This window comes from Lissotriton helveticus, chromosome 1_1, assembly GCF_964261635.1.
Source record: "Lissotriton helveticus chromosome 1_1, aLisHel1.1, whole genome shotgun sequence".
NCBI classification, from domain to species: domain Eukaryota; kingdom Metazoa; phylum Chordata; class Amphibia; order Caudata; family Salamandridae; genus Lissotriton; species Lissotriton helveticus.
Window position 1 is genome coordinate 725,010,361 of NC_136057.1, and position 16,310 is coordinate 725,026,670.

Below are 16,310 nucleotides of genomic sequence, written 5' to 3' on the forward strand. Positions count from 1 at the left end.
ATTGGTCCTTGCACTATTCTAGGTAAATATAATCCATGTGGTATGTCCTAGTACTATTTCCCTTTCTCCCCCTTCCCAGGTACCCATGTCTAAAAGTGTTACTGTGATTTCGTGCAAACTTTATGTCCTATTGATTATATTCTTGCTTGTAAAATTTGTGGTCACTGTATTGTGGCCTTTGACTCAGAAAACCTTGCATAGATAAAGTGTTTCAAACTTCTCCCAAGTCTGTGGTTCTTTTCAGGAAAGGTAAGCATTTAGACTAATTGTTAAAAAAATAACTACCCATTATTCTAACTCCTTTTTCGATCCCTAGGACTTCTAGCATAAGTGACAAGGATTGGTAAGTCATGGTTTACCGGTATAAGTCCTAAAAGGACTCAAAGTACTGATAGACTGTAAGTAATAGAAATGCAGGACTACTAGGTCAATGTGTTAATGTATATGGGCCCAGGTGACTATGGTAAATCGAGCTAGTGGTCCCGCACGCTCTATCAATGGATCAGGAAAAATTAGAATGACTCAGAAGGAGGGTAGGATGAAAGAGTAGAACATGTGGCACATGCGTAAACAAAATAATCAATTTATCTACTAAGTAGTTGGTGATGCCTATAACAGTTTGAAAAATCCTGGCAAAAATATCAGGGATGCTAGAGTTGAGTAGATAGTTAAAGAAAGACGACAAAAAGTGGGATTGAGAGGCATGATAATAGGATCTGGTATTATCTACTAGGAAAAAAAGGCATAGTAAAATCCAGTGAACAGTTTAAAGCTAGGTTCAGAATGGAGCAATATTTTGTGCTGGTTAAATAATAGAGAGATTGAGGACTTAAAGTACTTGTGCATACAGTGCCAGAGAGTGGGGAGAATCAACGGGGGAATTTTAGAAAGCATTCTCAAAAGGAGGAGGTGAAAGAGATGACATTTCTCAAGATCTCCTTTGCAAAGGTGACCGAGTCAGCTGCTCAGAAATTAAAACGCTTAAAAAGAACCACTAGACAGGCATGAGAAAGGAGTGCAAGAGTTAAGTTGTGGAAAGCAAGCAAGGAGTCAGAAGGAATGTGAATTGGGAAGGGTGCATGAATTAAGTGAGGCTTGCTAGATAGCGGCGGCGGTGAGTTGAACAGTGTTTTAAGAACTGAGGTGCTGTGGAGAAAATGGATGCTACAGGTATGAGATTGAAGTTTCCAAAAAGGAAGAGATCAATAAAAGAAAGAAGCAAGTTGAGACGTGGACCGAGTTCCTCAAGAAGGCGAGAAGGACATTGCAACAGCAAAAAAATCAAAAGCACAAAAACAAGAGAACAAATAAGAGGGTGGTACCCAGACAACAGCATTGCTACTATCAACAATTTGTATTGATAGGAGTTGAAACAACACTGTCAGTACTTACAACTGTAAACTTGGAAATGAAAGATGCTACTTGATGGACGGCTACTGTATATACAGAATTCTAACGTTTTCCCTAAAAGAGTAAACTTTAACATGTTAAGAGATTACAAGAGGAATGTGTCTACAACTGCAAACACGAAAAAAGGGGATACATCAAGAAATGAAATGACAGGGAGATGCAAAACAATATTGTCTTTACCTTTTTTTTTTTTTTTTTTTTTTAACCATCTTAAATGCAAGCGAAAAGCATACTAGACCCAGTTGCCAAAGCTAAGCTGACAAAAAAGCAATATTATGTTATTTCACCATATATGTAGCATGTGAATATGTTTAATGAGGTCTTCCACTAAATCATAATAAACAAGTTTGAAGTCCTCTTGTATAATCACACGGTTTTTGATAAAAAGGCAAACATTCGTAAAGGGAGAATTCAATTTTATTTAAATTGAACAAAGTAGGGATGATGTTAGACTAGCAAACAGAACCTGATTGACAGTTCATTACGCGTAATATGGCAGAAGGATCATGTCCCTTTTTGTTATGAGAACCCAGTCCTCTTCTGTCAAATGTTCATAAGGCAGATATGCATATTACTTATGCAAAGGCTGGGGTATAGACATTTTCTAACATATCAGACAAACAGCTAGGTACGTGCGAACTTTATATGATAAAAAAGGAATTTTGAGTAATAGTTTTATGTTACAATGCAAAGCATGGAGGCTTATTATTACTGATAATCATATCTTCCACAAAAACTCTTAGGTTTTGGAGTCGGGAGAAGAGGATGTTGTGATGGAGTACAAAGGTCTAATCAAGATGTATGTTTCAACTCACAATTTAAAAAAATCCACCAAGGTAATTTCCTTATAAAGTTTTAAGGATAAACAAGTTTGTGAATTTAATTAGGAGTGAAACAGCTTTCTAGTTCTTAAGCCTGTTGAGCTCGGAGGGTGCTGTGCTCCACTGAGTTTAAACCCTCCTACCTGCCAGATACATATATAAATTAGAACATTAGAATGTTGAGCACTCCATTGCAGACAATGGACTGCTCCGGGCTTCTACAGACCAGTAGAAGCCCGCAGTGCAACATTCAATTTTTTTTTCATTCACAACTGCTGCTGTGAATAAAGGCCTCTTGGAGGCCAGGGGGATTTAAATCACCTCAGGCTCCGAGAGGCCTTTGTTTTATTTGTCAAAACATTCTTCCCTCTAGTGGCAGAATGTTCTGATAGCCTTATAGCTCTACGTAGCTGGCATCCACCGGCCATTAAAGTCCCACTCCGTCCATTGTTAAAGGTTCTCGCCTTTGGCACGGGCCTTTAATGGCCGGTTATAGCCTAGGCTATATTATCTTTCAAATTTTTCTCCACACATGTACAATAGGTAGAGCGGGATGGAAAATCCTGCTCAGCCGGCAGAGTTTGTGGAGTTTTGCCCGCTCCACATTCTGACAAAAGTCTGCCAACTGCCAGGTAGGGGAGTTTTTTCTAGCACACTAAGTTAAGTTGGCAAGCAAGAATTTGCGTCCCCTAGCGTGATTTTCAGGAACTAGAAAGCCTCCTAGTGGGATTTCTCAACATGGGCGGTCGTGGGAAGTCACAACTGTTTGTGTTGAGAAAGCTGCAGCTCAAATAGAAAATCTACTTGAGTGTCTTTTTGTATTATGCGTAAAAAATAACGAGCCTTTTTGTTTGTATAATCATTATTCTTTTAAACTTTTTCCTTTTATCATGAGTCAAAATTAATGTGTCCCAAGCAAGAACTCACATCATTTGTTAATTCTTTTTCTTTTAAACCTTTTTTCTGCTACTTTTGTAGAGCATGATATTAATTTTTAACTTGATTTAAAGTTTATCTTGTGTTGTTTTTACGATGTAAATACCGCTTGCATGGTGGTAAGTTCACCCTTTTATGATTTTTTTTAAATCAAATAAAGTACTTAAACCTTAACCTACTTGAGCGGCAGAAACAATCAGTGCCCTCTGATGAGCCCCGTGGTGCCACTCACATGGGTTTTACAGTATGGCACCAGCTTCTGGCAATAAAAATCAAAGCCAGCAGCGTGACATGCCGAATTCCACCAGATCACAGAGTTTTTATGCAACTCCGTGGAATTCCTGTGTGAAACTCCATGAGTTCCCCCCACCCTCACCCCCCCAAAACAGGTTCATGTTTTAGCTATGTAAAAGTCTCCGTATAAATCCGCTTCTCATCATTATGGTATTGCTGGAATCCAATCTTTTTGGGGCCTCAAATACAACTGCAGCAAACATGTTTTGCATGGGTTCTGCAGCCTGAAGAGTTCCACAAATGTGGCACCCAAGTGAGTTTGGAATGGGAAGGGATAAAGTCCTAACTTTAAAGATAAATCATCTTTCAATTGTCAGGTGATGGAGAGAGGCTTGGTGTTCTTTCATCAGAAGACTCATCAGAAAACTCAACACCTACCTGCAGTCATTTTGAGAGAGGGCATGGTTTTGTTGAATCCCTGCTTTGGGAGGATGAACAAAATTCTAGGGGAATAAGGCTTTCCCTTAATTCAGCAGTTTCCTGGACCAAGAATGCAGTGACAATCTATGTACAACACAACAGCATAGAGATGTTAAGGCTCTTGCATTTGCTCCAGACCCTAGATATTTTGTTTCTCTTTTCCCAAGTGGAGAAAACTGCAGGTACTTGGGGCAGGGGTGAGAGAAAGCATAATTCTTGGAAACTGAAAGAGGCTCATAATTGAGGGAACTAGACATGCAACCTCTACTGCAGATTAATTGGTCTTTACACTTGCCGCAGGATTTCCCAACATTAATTATATCTATGAAACCTGCTTTCACATTGATCCAGTGCCTTGTCTGTGAGAGAGTTACTGATCTCACACTAGGAACTGTCATGCCTTGTTCCCAAATACAACTAAAAGTTCTGTAAGTGACATGCTCTGTGGACAGGTACACACACACATTTAAATTTCAAAGCTTTTAGAGGAGCCAGGATGTGAAGGTTTAGAAACAAATCTTTCCTATACAATGGATAATGTTCTCAAGTGTATACATCAGGTAGCGTGGGAAAAGTAATGGACCATCAGATGCGTAGTCTGCCAAGGCCTACATCACAGCTGGCAACACCAGTACATCTCTGTGTATCTTTGGCATGTAAACTGAAAATAGTCCATTTAGTTACTGACTGTCAAGGGGGCATATTACAATATGTCAATAATCTACAAGTGGGTGAAATACTTGAAAGTCCTACAATTTCTTGAAGTAAAGTGAGCACATTGTTTCCTAAACGTTTGGCCCACTACAATCCAAATTTTAAGTGATACATTTAGTTACAGCGATCACATTATTTGATCATTAAATATAAAGAATTTGTACAATTTATCAAAGTGTAATGGTTTCACAATGAATTAGCTTTACAGGCCTCTATCTATATTTTTTTATAGAGATTCAAATATTTAGAAGCCAGAAAATTACCTTGGTCTATCAGAAAATATTTTAGTATTTCCTACTTGATTTTTACATTATGCTCACACAGTTCACGTTTCAATTTCAAAAAGACAGACTAAACAGTGCTTTAAATAGAGGCAGTCAATTTTAATTTATATTCAGGAGCAAGTACAACTGTTTGCAGAAACGTATTGGAAACCACAACCAACTCCATAAGATTTGCACAGGTTTATTTTCATTACCTGACTGCAAAAGGTAATGGGAAATTATAAATATTGAGAGTAATGCTATAAAACAATTTGCAGAGTGTTAAAATAAAGGACTTTGAGATCAATGTTGCATGCTTTTGTTTTGAACACTGATAAACGAAAAAACACAAGCAGGTGAGACAATTTTCACTGAAGTATCCCCATTTCATCCATTATGCTAATAAACTGTTTGTGAAGGAGTGACATCTTTTGTAGCCGGTCTTCACCTCTCGATCCCTACGGAGACAATAACTATGGAAAACAAAGGTGATGCTTGAGGGTGGTATTTGTTTACACTAATTATGCATTTCTGTAAGTCTTGGTGTGTGATACTGCAAACAATTCATTTATTGTGCCATCAAAGGAATAAGGAAATAAATCTCTACTTGCAAATACTGAACATCAAATATTTACAGCTTCACTGCTCCTCTTCCTAAGGCAAGGGGCGGCAATACCACTAGGTTGCTTAAATGCCTGCAATTCAAAACATTACAGGGAATGCTATTATGCCAAGCATAAACATGCAGTGACCGTATTGGGTATAATGCCTAATGACAGCATATTGAGCATCACTTGTAGTCCACTTGTTATCTCCTACACTGAGTGAATGAAAATTAAATAAGCAGCTTTGTATACACTAACACATACATCCACATAGACAAACAGATTTGATAAATTATTTATATACAGATACACATTCTTTACAGTGGTCTCCAGACCAGCTCTCAGGAGATTTCCCAATAGGATTTCTCGAATCACTACCATTTCTACAGCATTACAGGAATAATCCGTATCTCAGTGGCTCTGTAAACAATATTCAGGAGCAGTAAATAATTGAGCAAATGTGTATAAGAAAGTGAAAAAAGTATTATCAGTGCAACGCATCCATTAACCAAAAACCCCACTGGAATGCACGTTCTAAATATTTAGACCTGCCATTTCGGCATTTGTAGTTTCAACAAATGATAAAATACTTTCTTTACCTAACCGATGAACACAGCTTCCTCGCCAGACATCCTAAATTAGGGTCCCCATTCCAGCCAGATACATTTGATACAAATGTGAACAAAATATAATTCGATTCCAGTGATTAATTTTTGGGTTGTTGATACGAGTAACAATGGCCACACGTCTTTGATTGATATGAAACCGCATTAAGGATTAAACTTCCTTGTCTATGTTATTGAAACTACTCGTTCACATCGCATATCTTTGGCTCTACCTATGGAAATGTAATTCCAAGCAAACTTCTATAGCACAGATTCAACCAGAGAATTTGTAGAAGCTGAATGCTGCCACTTTGCATATAGTCTTACTTGACATTGTAACTATTTTCCCACATTATTCCTACAGCTATTGCCTGCTTTAGCTGCAAAAAAAAATTCAGGTAGTGGAAAAAGCGGCAAAATCAGAGCGATAAGCAATCAGGGAGGATACACTCTTCTTCAGCAGCGAGCAAAGGGTCCATTGCCTTCCTGTATATAGAGCTCTCCCTCCGATTTAACAGACTGTTACAAGGACATCTGCATTTGAAACATGCAGACAATGTAGGTTTTCACAAGGCATGGCTACGGACCTAACGCACCAGAGAACGGTGCCTACTTTCCTAAATATGGACAGCTATGTTGTACTTTCAATCATATTTAAAAGTGTAACAAATAACATGAAGTTGATTTTAAAAACAAAATGTTAATCATAATCCTTTTCAATATATGTACAAGAAACGGGTCAAGTGACACTTGGCATAACTGTGCGGGTAATTTAGGAGACCATATAAAAAAAAAAAGTAAACCTAGTCAAAAGGTAAGTCTTTACATGACAAAGTGTTGTGAAAACTCTAAGAGCATCTGTATTCCTTCCGCACAATCCGGAGTAAACAACACTAAATGTGCCAGCAGAATGTGCAAGGTAACATTTTTACTGCGCCCTAAGGGGGACTTTGGCTATGTGTGTCTGACTTGTCGACTGCACATACAATATGTATAAACAGATATAAGAGCGTGACATGGATAACAAATGCATTTCATACCAATCAATTTCAAACAGGATTAATCTAAATGACTTAAGAGCAAAAGAAGAATAAAGATAGGCACTGAAAACAAATCATTGTTATGACAAGTAACCATTTCATCTCTCACACATCAATCAGAAGGCACTGATCAATGGGGGAGGAGATTAAATTAATTTCTCCACGAGGATGACAATTCCGCAGGAACCATTGAGTGATAAAAGATTTAATAATTATTAAAATAAAAAGTGAAACTTTCACCTCCATGACAAAAATGTACCAGAGGACTTAAGAACTGCAAACCCAACGGGTTGTAGTGATATGAAATGAAGACATATTTAAGCAAGCTTCAATAGCTGCAAGGAGCTTCATGGCCATGCAACGGGTTACTTTCAGAATACAATCTCGTAACACGTGTGTTATAGCATTGACAGAACAGATGGCTTTGACAGGTGATCGCTATAAAACGTAGGCCGCACATGTGTTTGTCAACGGCTCTCCTTGTGAGGCCTGCTTCACCAATTTAACGGATAACTAAGGGCGCCCAACAAAACCACATGATCTTTTAGCACTGTACTGCTTAATTCCGAAGCACATTTTTACACACACTCACAACACCAAGGTGCCCTGGCATATGATCACATTACAGGAATGAAATGACGCCACCGTGTCTGGCTCAAGTTTCAGAGTTCACTTCCGGGCAGTAGGTTGTCATTCCGGTAGGGCTATTCAAACAGGAACTGGAGTCGTTTCTCCCCCACTTACTGCAGTGTGACTTTAGAATGTCAATACTGAAAAGTCATATTTCGTGATAAAGGTGTTAAATAAAAAAATAATAAACGATGTACACACAATTTCTGTCAAACGTGTTCCAAATAGCCTCCTTATTAAGAACGTTTAAAATCCCATTGTGATCTTCCTCCTCCTTTATCAGTGTTGGCAGATGGTTCTGTCCAGGTTGTCTTTCATTAATAAAATCCTGACAAAGAGAAGGTATCGCAAGATTCCTAGTTGGCCCCACAAATAGCATGCTACAGTTTAAGGGGCGCGGATTGAGTAGAGAAACGTTCAGGCACCACTTAGGTATGATATGATCCCACGAGGACTCCGAGGCTACACCAGTTGGTATCCTGATCCCGTAGTTTGGTCGTATTCTATCGTATATTGCCTTGTCCAGTCCACAATAACAGGGCGAAAGAGACCACAGCATTTGAATTCAAAGAAGTCTATAATATTTCTTATACATCCATGGCTAAAAGGGAAAAATATATAGTTTTAATAATAAAGTATTAGAATAATGGAGCACAGCATATATTTCAATTTCACACTACGAAATGTGTAATACAACAAAAGCATAGAAGAATGCTTAGGAAGAGCACAGGTAGAAAGGGATCCCAATCAACCAAATTGTAAGGTACCCAAGTTTAAATAAGCTACTCACACAATCACCATTAAGCAATAACTCCGGAAAATCAGTTAAAACATCTACTTCTCAGATTCAGCAAAATCATTGTTAATGCTAGCTATTACCTGGTGAACAAGTAAGAGAACTATAACCGGAATGAAACCAATTGCTTACCTGTAACAGCAATTTTGTAGTCGACACAGTTATCATGTCACATCCTGTGCATTATTTTACCTCTAGTGGTTTTTCTAGACTGTTTTTTTCCTCACAGCTGCCAAAAAATTCATATGCCACTTGATAACGATCATGGGATCTCGGACCAAGGGTGTCTTCTTAATAGGTCACATAAAGGGGAAAAGTAGTTGATATGGTTCTGAAAGGGCAACTCTCATAGAAGAATGACTACATTGCAGAGGAGCAAAAAAAAGAGTCACTCTATTATTTGTTACTTGATATATTGAAGTGCTTTGTTGTGAACTGTTGGAACCAGCACTCAGAAACAGGAGGCAGGTGGAATTGACACGGAATATGCAGTGAGATGTAATATCCACCAGAAAGATGGTTAACAAAGTTAAGTGCACTTATTCTTCGTATGGATACTTCTACTTACAGATTCCTCACCATTTGAAGTTGTATTGTCAAGGTGGGTAGCCCGAGGAGATGATCAACCCAATAAGTCCTGGAACACAGATCTGGCAAAGTAGCCATCCCTGCAGTCTTCACAGGTGAAAAGATGGGCTGGAACACCTCTGGGTGAAGGTGGTCCATACGGAAATCGGTGACCTGCATATTCAGAGATGATGCCAGGGAGTCTTTGTGAGCCTGAGCCCAAGATCACAGCCTCAGAGCCTCCAGACACAGGGACATGAGCTCAAGCTTTTCTGTTTGTTGACATACTACATTGCAGTAGTGCTGTGTGTGTTAGGACCTGAACTGACTAGATGAAAAATGGAACGCAGGAACATCTTCAAGGTCAGGCGAATCCCACAAAGTTCAAGAAGGTCGTTATGAGACTTTCAACTAAGAGAGAAGAAAGGACCTTAATCGATGACTGCCCAACTCAGAAGGAAGAAGCATAAGTCATCACCATGACTATCGCTGACACAGGGCAAAACACTTTCCTGCATGTGAGGTGATCCACCACCAGGCACCACTAGATATCCTGAGACTCACCCAGGAAAATCGCTACCGCACAACTGGAGCACATGAATGCACCATTGTGCATAAGGCACCAGCAAGATGCTGGGGGTAAGAATAACCAGAAGGTGCAAGACTGTCTGGGCAGCAAGAAGAGCTCCTGCCTGAAACAACGCAGTAGGCCTTCTCACCAAAATAGTGAGCCCCGAATGGGATATCCGTACGGTTTGCTTGGACATCACCCAAGAACCCAGTGGAGTGCAACCATTACGATTCATGGGGACATCACAAAAGAATCTAGTGGAGCGCAATCAAGCATGACGGGAGATGGCAATCTGTATCATGACACAGAGTCCACTGTATCTGTGCTGGTGGGGGAAGACGATGTCCCGACTTACTGCAATCATTGTCCTTGTGACAGATGACACTATGTATCTGAATATAACCAGACTCCAAAACAAAGAGCTCCCCAAGTCTGCCAAAATATTAATTGCGGAGCAAATGTCTAATTGGGGCCTCCACCAAAAACAGTTGTACTCTATGTCTGAATTTGACCACGATGGCCTTAGTCGTCTGAAAATTCAGAGTGTGTAACAGATCCAAAGACAGGGCGGGTGCTAATGGCATAGCAGCTGGCAAGGCCTCCTGCGGCCAACTGCTGACTGGGGGTCGTGAGGTGCATCAGAGTGAACCACTTTAGAGTTCCTTCGAGTCAAGGTCTGCATGGCTTGGGTGAAGGCTGTGATCTGCAGTGTCATCACCAGGTTCTGGGATGGCTAAAAGCACATTGGAAGGCTTCATTTCAGATCTATGGCTGAATTGGGTGTCAGCACCTCTAGCAAATCCAGCACTTAAGTCAATGCTGAGGCCAGAGCTAGGATATGAGACTGTGGATGATGAGGCCAGAGCTCGGGAATGGAACTGTGGATGACCAGACCGGACACTGAAATGTGATCAGCGTCTGGAAGATAAGGGTTTGCTCCTATACAACTCGAGCACTCTTAAAAAACCTTCCACTCCCTCTGGAGGAGGCCCACTCCAAGGATCTGGCAGAAGGTAAGCTGGAGTGGGACCAGACACGAAATTTGGAGCAGGGCTCCTTACCTCTGAGATCATCCCAGGGCATGACCCCCAAAAATGTAGCCTCCACTCTTCAACTGACTTGGTGTTTATGCCGTTGCATTGTTTGCAATACTTGGAGTCATGCTTGTTGCTCAGAAACCGCAAACAGATGTCATGGGGTCCAAGAGTTACCACAAGAGTAGTACTGCTTAAATCCTGCCAGCTTTAGGAGGGGGGCATTTTGCAATATATAATTTATTGAAATACATTTCCAGAAGAGCAGCTTCGGACCCCCTCAGAAGGGTGCAGAAAAAAAGAACTGATATTTGTGTGATATTTTAGATGACTCGGACGTTATATCCTGGGAGATTACAGTCCTAAGACTGAGTTGTGGCTCCAGCTACCAGGACAGAAGAGACACTGCAAATGTTTCCAGATCAAGTCTTGCTTCAGGATAGATTCAAGAAGCGATAAATCTCCAGATAGAAGTGCACAACAGAAAATCTTGTATTTACTGCTACATTTCTAATATGACACAGTTTAGCAATATTTCTATACCTCACACCTCCTTCAACATTACTGGCCTAAAGTGTTATGTAAGTAGCACGTAAAAACAAATCTTCAGTAAATTAAATTAAATCTGTTTATGACCAAATCCTTATGGAAGTAATTTTATTTCAGAATAATTACAAATTCACCAGCTAATCTCCACAATTGAATACCTGATCTAGCTTGGTTTCCCGAATAAACAATCATTACCAAATAAATAGAATAATTAAATAACATAGGTTGGGCTACTGGTGAGAGCTCAAAAACAGAAAAAGAATGAAATGTCACAAGCTAAACTATTCCATGATTGGAATCTGGCACCAAATTTCCTCTTCACAGTAGGAAAAGTTTAAAATACTTATAAATCTTGCCCTGTATTGTATTCAGATGGACATTCTCAATTGCACAACTGTGGAAGTTCAATAATGAGCATCAGCATATTCTCAACAGCAACGGAAAACAATTCATAACCAGAATACAGACTTAAATGGAATAGAAACACATGATACTACTCAGCTAAGACATTTCCCAAGAGAACACGTTAGGCCTAGCATCTGAAATCAACAAAAGAAAGAACAATTAAGGTATCTTCTTTCATGTTAAAAGTGTAGATATTATGCATATTTCTCAGTCGCAGAAGATTTCAAATGGCAGGACCAGAAGAATTGATTAGAAGTAGCAGCTTGATTATACCTGAATGATGGTGTCAACACTTCTATGTAAAACGGCTGGCATAGTATTGTATTTCGTCGTAAATTGTGCCACCACAAGGAAGAGGAACTCGCAGATGTTAGGAGACAACTAGATATGCTGCTCAAGCTGTCCAGAACTAAGGCTGCGCTCCTTTGAGCGTACCTGGCTGAAAAAAAGCTGTTTACCCCTTAACTGAGGGCCTTCAAAATTGACAAAAATCTCCTTCAGATCACAAGAGTCCAAGGGTAATATTTGCCTCGACACATTAGCTCAAATCCATAAGAAATACCCATGAACTATCAGGTCCACTAAAGATCTGCAAACACAAGTGCCTGAAGAGATGCCCCATTTACCAGTCATCCTGCTTGAAGACATTGAGCCCCAGACTACCCACCGTATCACTCCTCTGAGAACCCTTAATCTTGCTGCTACATATAATGAAGCACCTACTGACCTTTTCCAATTTTGTAACACAATCCCTACACGTTTCTCATTTGAAATGTCAGAATCTCCCCTTTCTCCCCATCAACCTGGTGTCTTGTGCTCCTATCGCTCTCAATCCAAAAGGATCTGATTCAGTCTAACAGCCTACAAATGAGCCATTATACCAAACATAACAAAAGTAGTAAAAATGCACTTGCTGCATTGACCATCTGCATAAAGACTACATTGAAGGACCTCAACAACAAAGGTAAGATATCTGGTGATCAATCTAAAAGAGGTAAATGCTACTTACCAGTATGCATCTGTTCTTGGCAAGTAGAGCTGCAGATTCTCACACTGAGCATTAGATCGCCACCTGGTATTGGGCTCGGATGATTGCATGTTGTTGTCGTCTTGGAAGAAGTCTTTGTAGTCACAAGATGGGTCAGATAGTGCGCATGGGCATCGACTCCATCCTTAGATTGTTTTTCGCCATGATGGGAAATGATGGAGTTAGTAGAGATAGAAAAAAGGGATGTCCGTGTGTATATATCTAATTGAGATAGAACTGGAATAGATACAGGTACCGGGGAGGCGGGTGGGCGTGTGGGAATCTGCAGCTCTACATGCCAAGAACAGATGCATACTGGTAAGTAGCATTTACCGTTCGAGGCATATGAGCTGCAGATCTCACACTGATCATTGACTATACAGCAGTGTTTCCCCTAGCGGTGGTCGCCTGTATCTGTGGAGTGTACTCTAGGAGGAATTGTTAATGTAAATTGAAATAAACTTTATTCGACAATTAAGTCATAAAAGTGAGACATAAAATCACATTTTCTACTAATTAAAAGAGTCATTAAAAAGATTATACAATAAATATGTTTAAAAGAGGATTAAACACCAAAGGACAATTGCCGAATATCACATAGCTAAAAACACATCCTTAAAATTTATAAAACTCATCAAATGTGGGTCAGATGGTATATAACAGCTCATGGCCCAGTTAAATCCCAGCGTTTACAATATAGATAAACAGTTTAGATGGAATTCTCAATCTCATTTGATAGAGCTCTTACCCGGATTATCCATGCCCATTTTAAAATTTTTGTCACTGCTATGGCAATTGGGGGATTGGGGTCTGTACACAAGATTCGTAGCGCCTCCTCATGTCTGCGGATACCTATTAATTTACATATTGGTTTAATCCACATCTTTCTGGGGTCTACATAGAGAGGACAGAAAAGAAGGAGATGACTTATCGTCTCTTGTTCTTCTCTACACCTCGGGCATTTATCATGATGACTTTCGCCTACCCAATTAGCTGTGAATGACCTTGTTGGAAGGGAGCCTACTCTAGTTTGAAAATAGAGTTTACGGTCCAACTGCTTTTCGATGGTATCCCAATACAATTCCAGCTTAGGGTATCCCTTGAAATCAAGGAAGCGACCTGTAAGGTGCAGGGATAGACCCTTCGTTCTTGCATTTGATGTGACCATCTCCCAATATTTTTTCTCAAATCTTTTTTGGAGGGAAAAACTGCATTAGACGGGTCATCCCAAAGTTCCCTCATCCCCAGGCTAATTAGCAAAGACTTTATGGCCTTTAGCCATCGGATTTTTTGGGAGGAATCTTTAGCTATTATTTCTTTTAGGCCCTCTGCATAGTGCTGAAGCTCTTCTGTGGTCCATATCCTGCACCAATACAAAAGCGGGCGCAGGAAGGCAAGATCTTGAACAGATTTTTTCCCTAGGTCCCACATCAGAGGTAGCAGCGGGGTACTTATCGGGACGCTGGTTACTTTTCTAAGGAATTCATTTTCTGCTTGTGTCAGGCTCCCCAGTTTTTCGAAACCCCATAGTTCAGCCCCATAAAGAGCCGAACTAAGTACCTTCATCCCATATATTTCTAGCAGTGGCCTAATGGGTTTTGTTTCAGAAGATTTAAACCTTTTAAGAAGGATACCTGCCTGCTGGCGATGCTTAAGGACTGCTAGTTCTAATTGGCTAGTCCAACCCAGATCTTTCTGAAGGGTAACCCCCAGGTAGGTAAAAGCTTCGACCTGATCAAGCGGGGAATTATTCATGTATATCCTCCCTCTATAGGGTGTGGAGCACCCAGTAGATTTACGGTCTTTAAGGACCATATACTTGGTTTTGGCTATATTTATTTCCAAACCCCGTTCTAGGCAAAAGTCCTCTAAGCGTTTAAGAGCACGCTGTAAACCACTGGGAGTTTTGGAAATTAATAAGGTATCGTCCGCGAACATGAGGATCGGGACTCGCTCGCCGCACATCACAGGGGAATCGGTCGGGACCAGGGAGAGAAAACTCACTACCCCGTTCACAAAGAGAGAGAACAGGGTGGGCGCCAAGACGCAACCCTGCCTCACCCCTCGCCCAACGGGGAAGGGTTCCATGACATCTCCCTGGCCCCAACACCGTACCCGAGCAAACGTATCCTCATGTAACCGGACGACCAAACACAAAAGCTCAGGGGGCATCCGTAATTCCTCCAACACTTGCCACAATTTTTTGCGGGGCACCAAGTCAAAAGCCGCCCTTAAGTCTACGAAGACGGCATATAGGATACCTTTTTCCAAAATCACAGTGCGCCAAAATAGAATAAATTGGAAGACCTGGTCTATAGTGCTGGTCTTGGGTCTAAACCCAGCCTGGAGGTGACTCAAGATGTTATTGTCATCCATCCACGTCTGGATTTTTCGCAAAACCAGCCGTCCCATGATTTTTTGGGCAGAGTCGATCAGGCTAATGGGCCTGTAATTACCTGCTAACGACTTGTCCCCTTTTTTAAACACCGGAACTCTTTCCGCGCATTTCCATGAAAGTGGGAATTCCATCCCCTGGGCAATGGCATTTGCCAAATGCATAATATACAAGCGCCATCTTCCCTTATTGTATAAAAACAAATCAGCGGGGACACAATCCATTCCAGGTGCGCGGCCCGTGGTCACCAGATCTAACACTCTGTCCACATCTCCTACTGTGAATACTACTTCATTGTAGAAAATGTGGACCCTTGTTCCTTCTATACCTCCTACTTCATTAGCGGCGTATTGTGGTTTAAAGTACTCGACCCATGCGCTTTGGGCTACATTATTTTGGGGTGACTCATGTTGTCCATCCCTACCCCATTTAAAAAAGTCCCAAAAAGCTTTGGGGTTTTTAGCTTTACAAGCTTCTTTAAGGTCCTGCCAGCTAGCCTCATCCCATGCTTTTTTAGCAACAAACTGTTTGTGCCTATAGTTGGCTCTAGCCACCTTAACTTCACTTGGGTCCTTTGATTTTAGTGCTTTAGATAGCTCCCCCCCTAGCTTTACGACAGGAGCCATCGTACCAGCTCTCTGGTCTTCGAATTTGGACACTTTTTCCTCTCCGGGTCTTACAGAAGTAGCTTTTCAGACTATTAAAATAAATGTCATGGGCCTCCATAAAAGCTCTATACGGGAGCCCATCATTAGGTTCAACTTCCATAGTCGCCAGGACACCTTCCAAACCCTCCTCAATTTCTGCAATGATATCCTGATGTTCTACCACCTGGGACCACTTTAAGAGTCGCTCATCATTAGCTAAAACTAGGTTCGACTTGATGGGACCCCTGGACGTTTCATCCACCATGTTTAGACCCAAATTAAACACAGCGGAGATAGGGTTATGGTCACTCTCGATGCGGTCCACTACCTCCATGTCAAGAAGGGTGTGCCACAGCTTGAGCGGAACAAGTAGATAATCTATGTGGCTTGCTCGAATACCATTATCAAACGTTGCTTTGCCCATTCTATCCGCAGGTGTGCGGCCATTAGCTGCCCTCAACTGGTGCCCCATACATAGGCCTTTCAGTTGGATTGCAGCCTCAGTCCACTTACTTATAGGGTTAACGTCTAGCTGGGGAACTCCCCATCTGCTATCCTCATCATCCGTCAGGTGCATATCA

At 40.9% G+C, this 16,310-nt stretch overlaps 1 protein-coding gene across 2 annotated transcripts in view; it reads right to left on the reverse strand.

Annotated features, from left to right (window-relative positions):
• Positions 1 to 4,957: 4,957 nt before the first annotated feature.
• ZDHHC17 (zDHHC palmitoyltransferase 17) overlaps positions 4,958 to 16,310 on the reverse strand; it is a 528,357-nt gene continuing 517,004 nt past the window's right edge. For both annotated transcript variants that reach the window (XM_078674258.1, XM_078674257.1), the window contains one exon: positions 4,958 to 8,339. In XM_078674258.1, the coding sequence (XP_078530384.1) occupies positions 8,201 to 8,339 (139 nt within the window). In that variant the 3' untranslated portion in view covers positions 4,958 to 8,200. The remainder of the gene's footprint in view (positions 8,340 to 16,310) is intronic.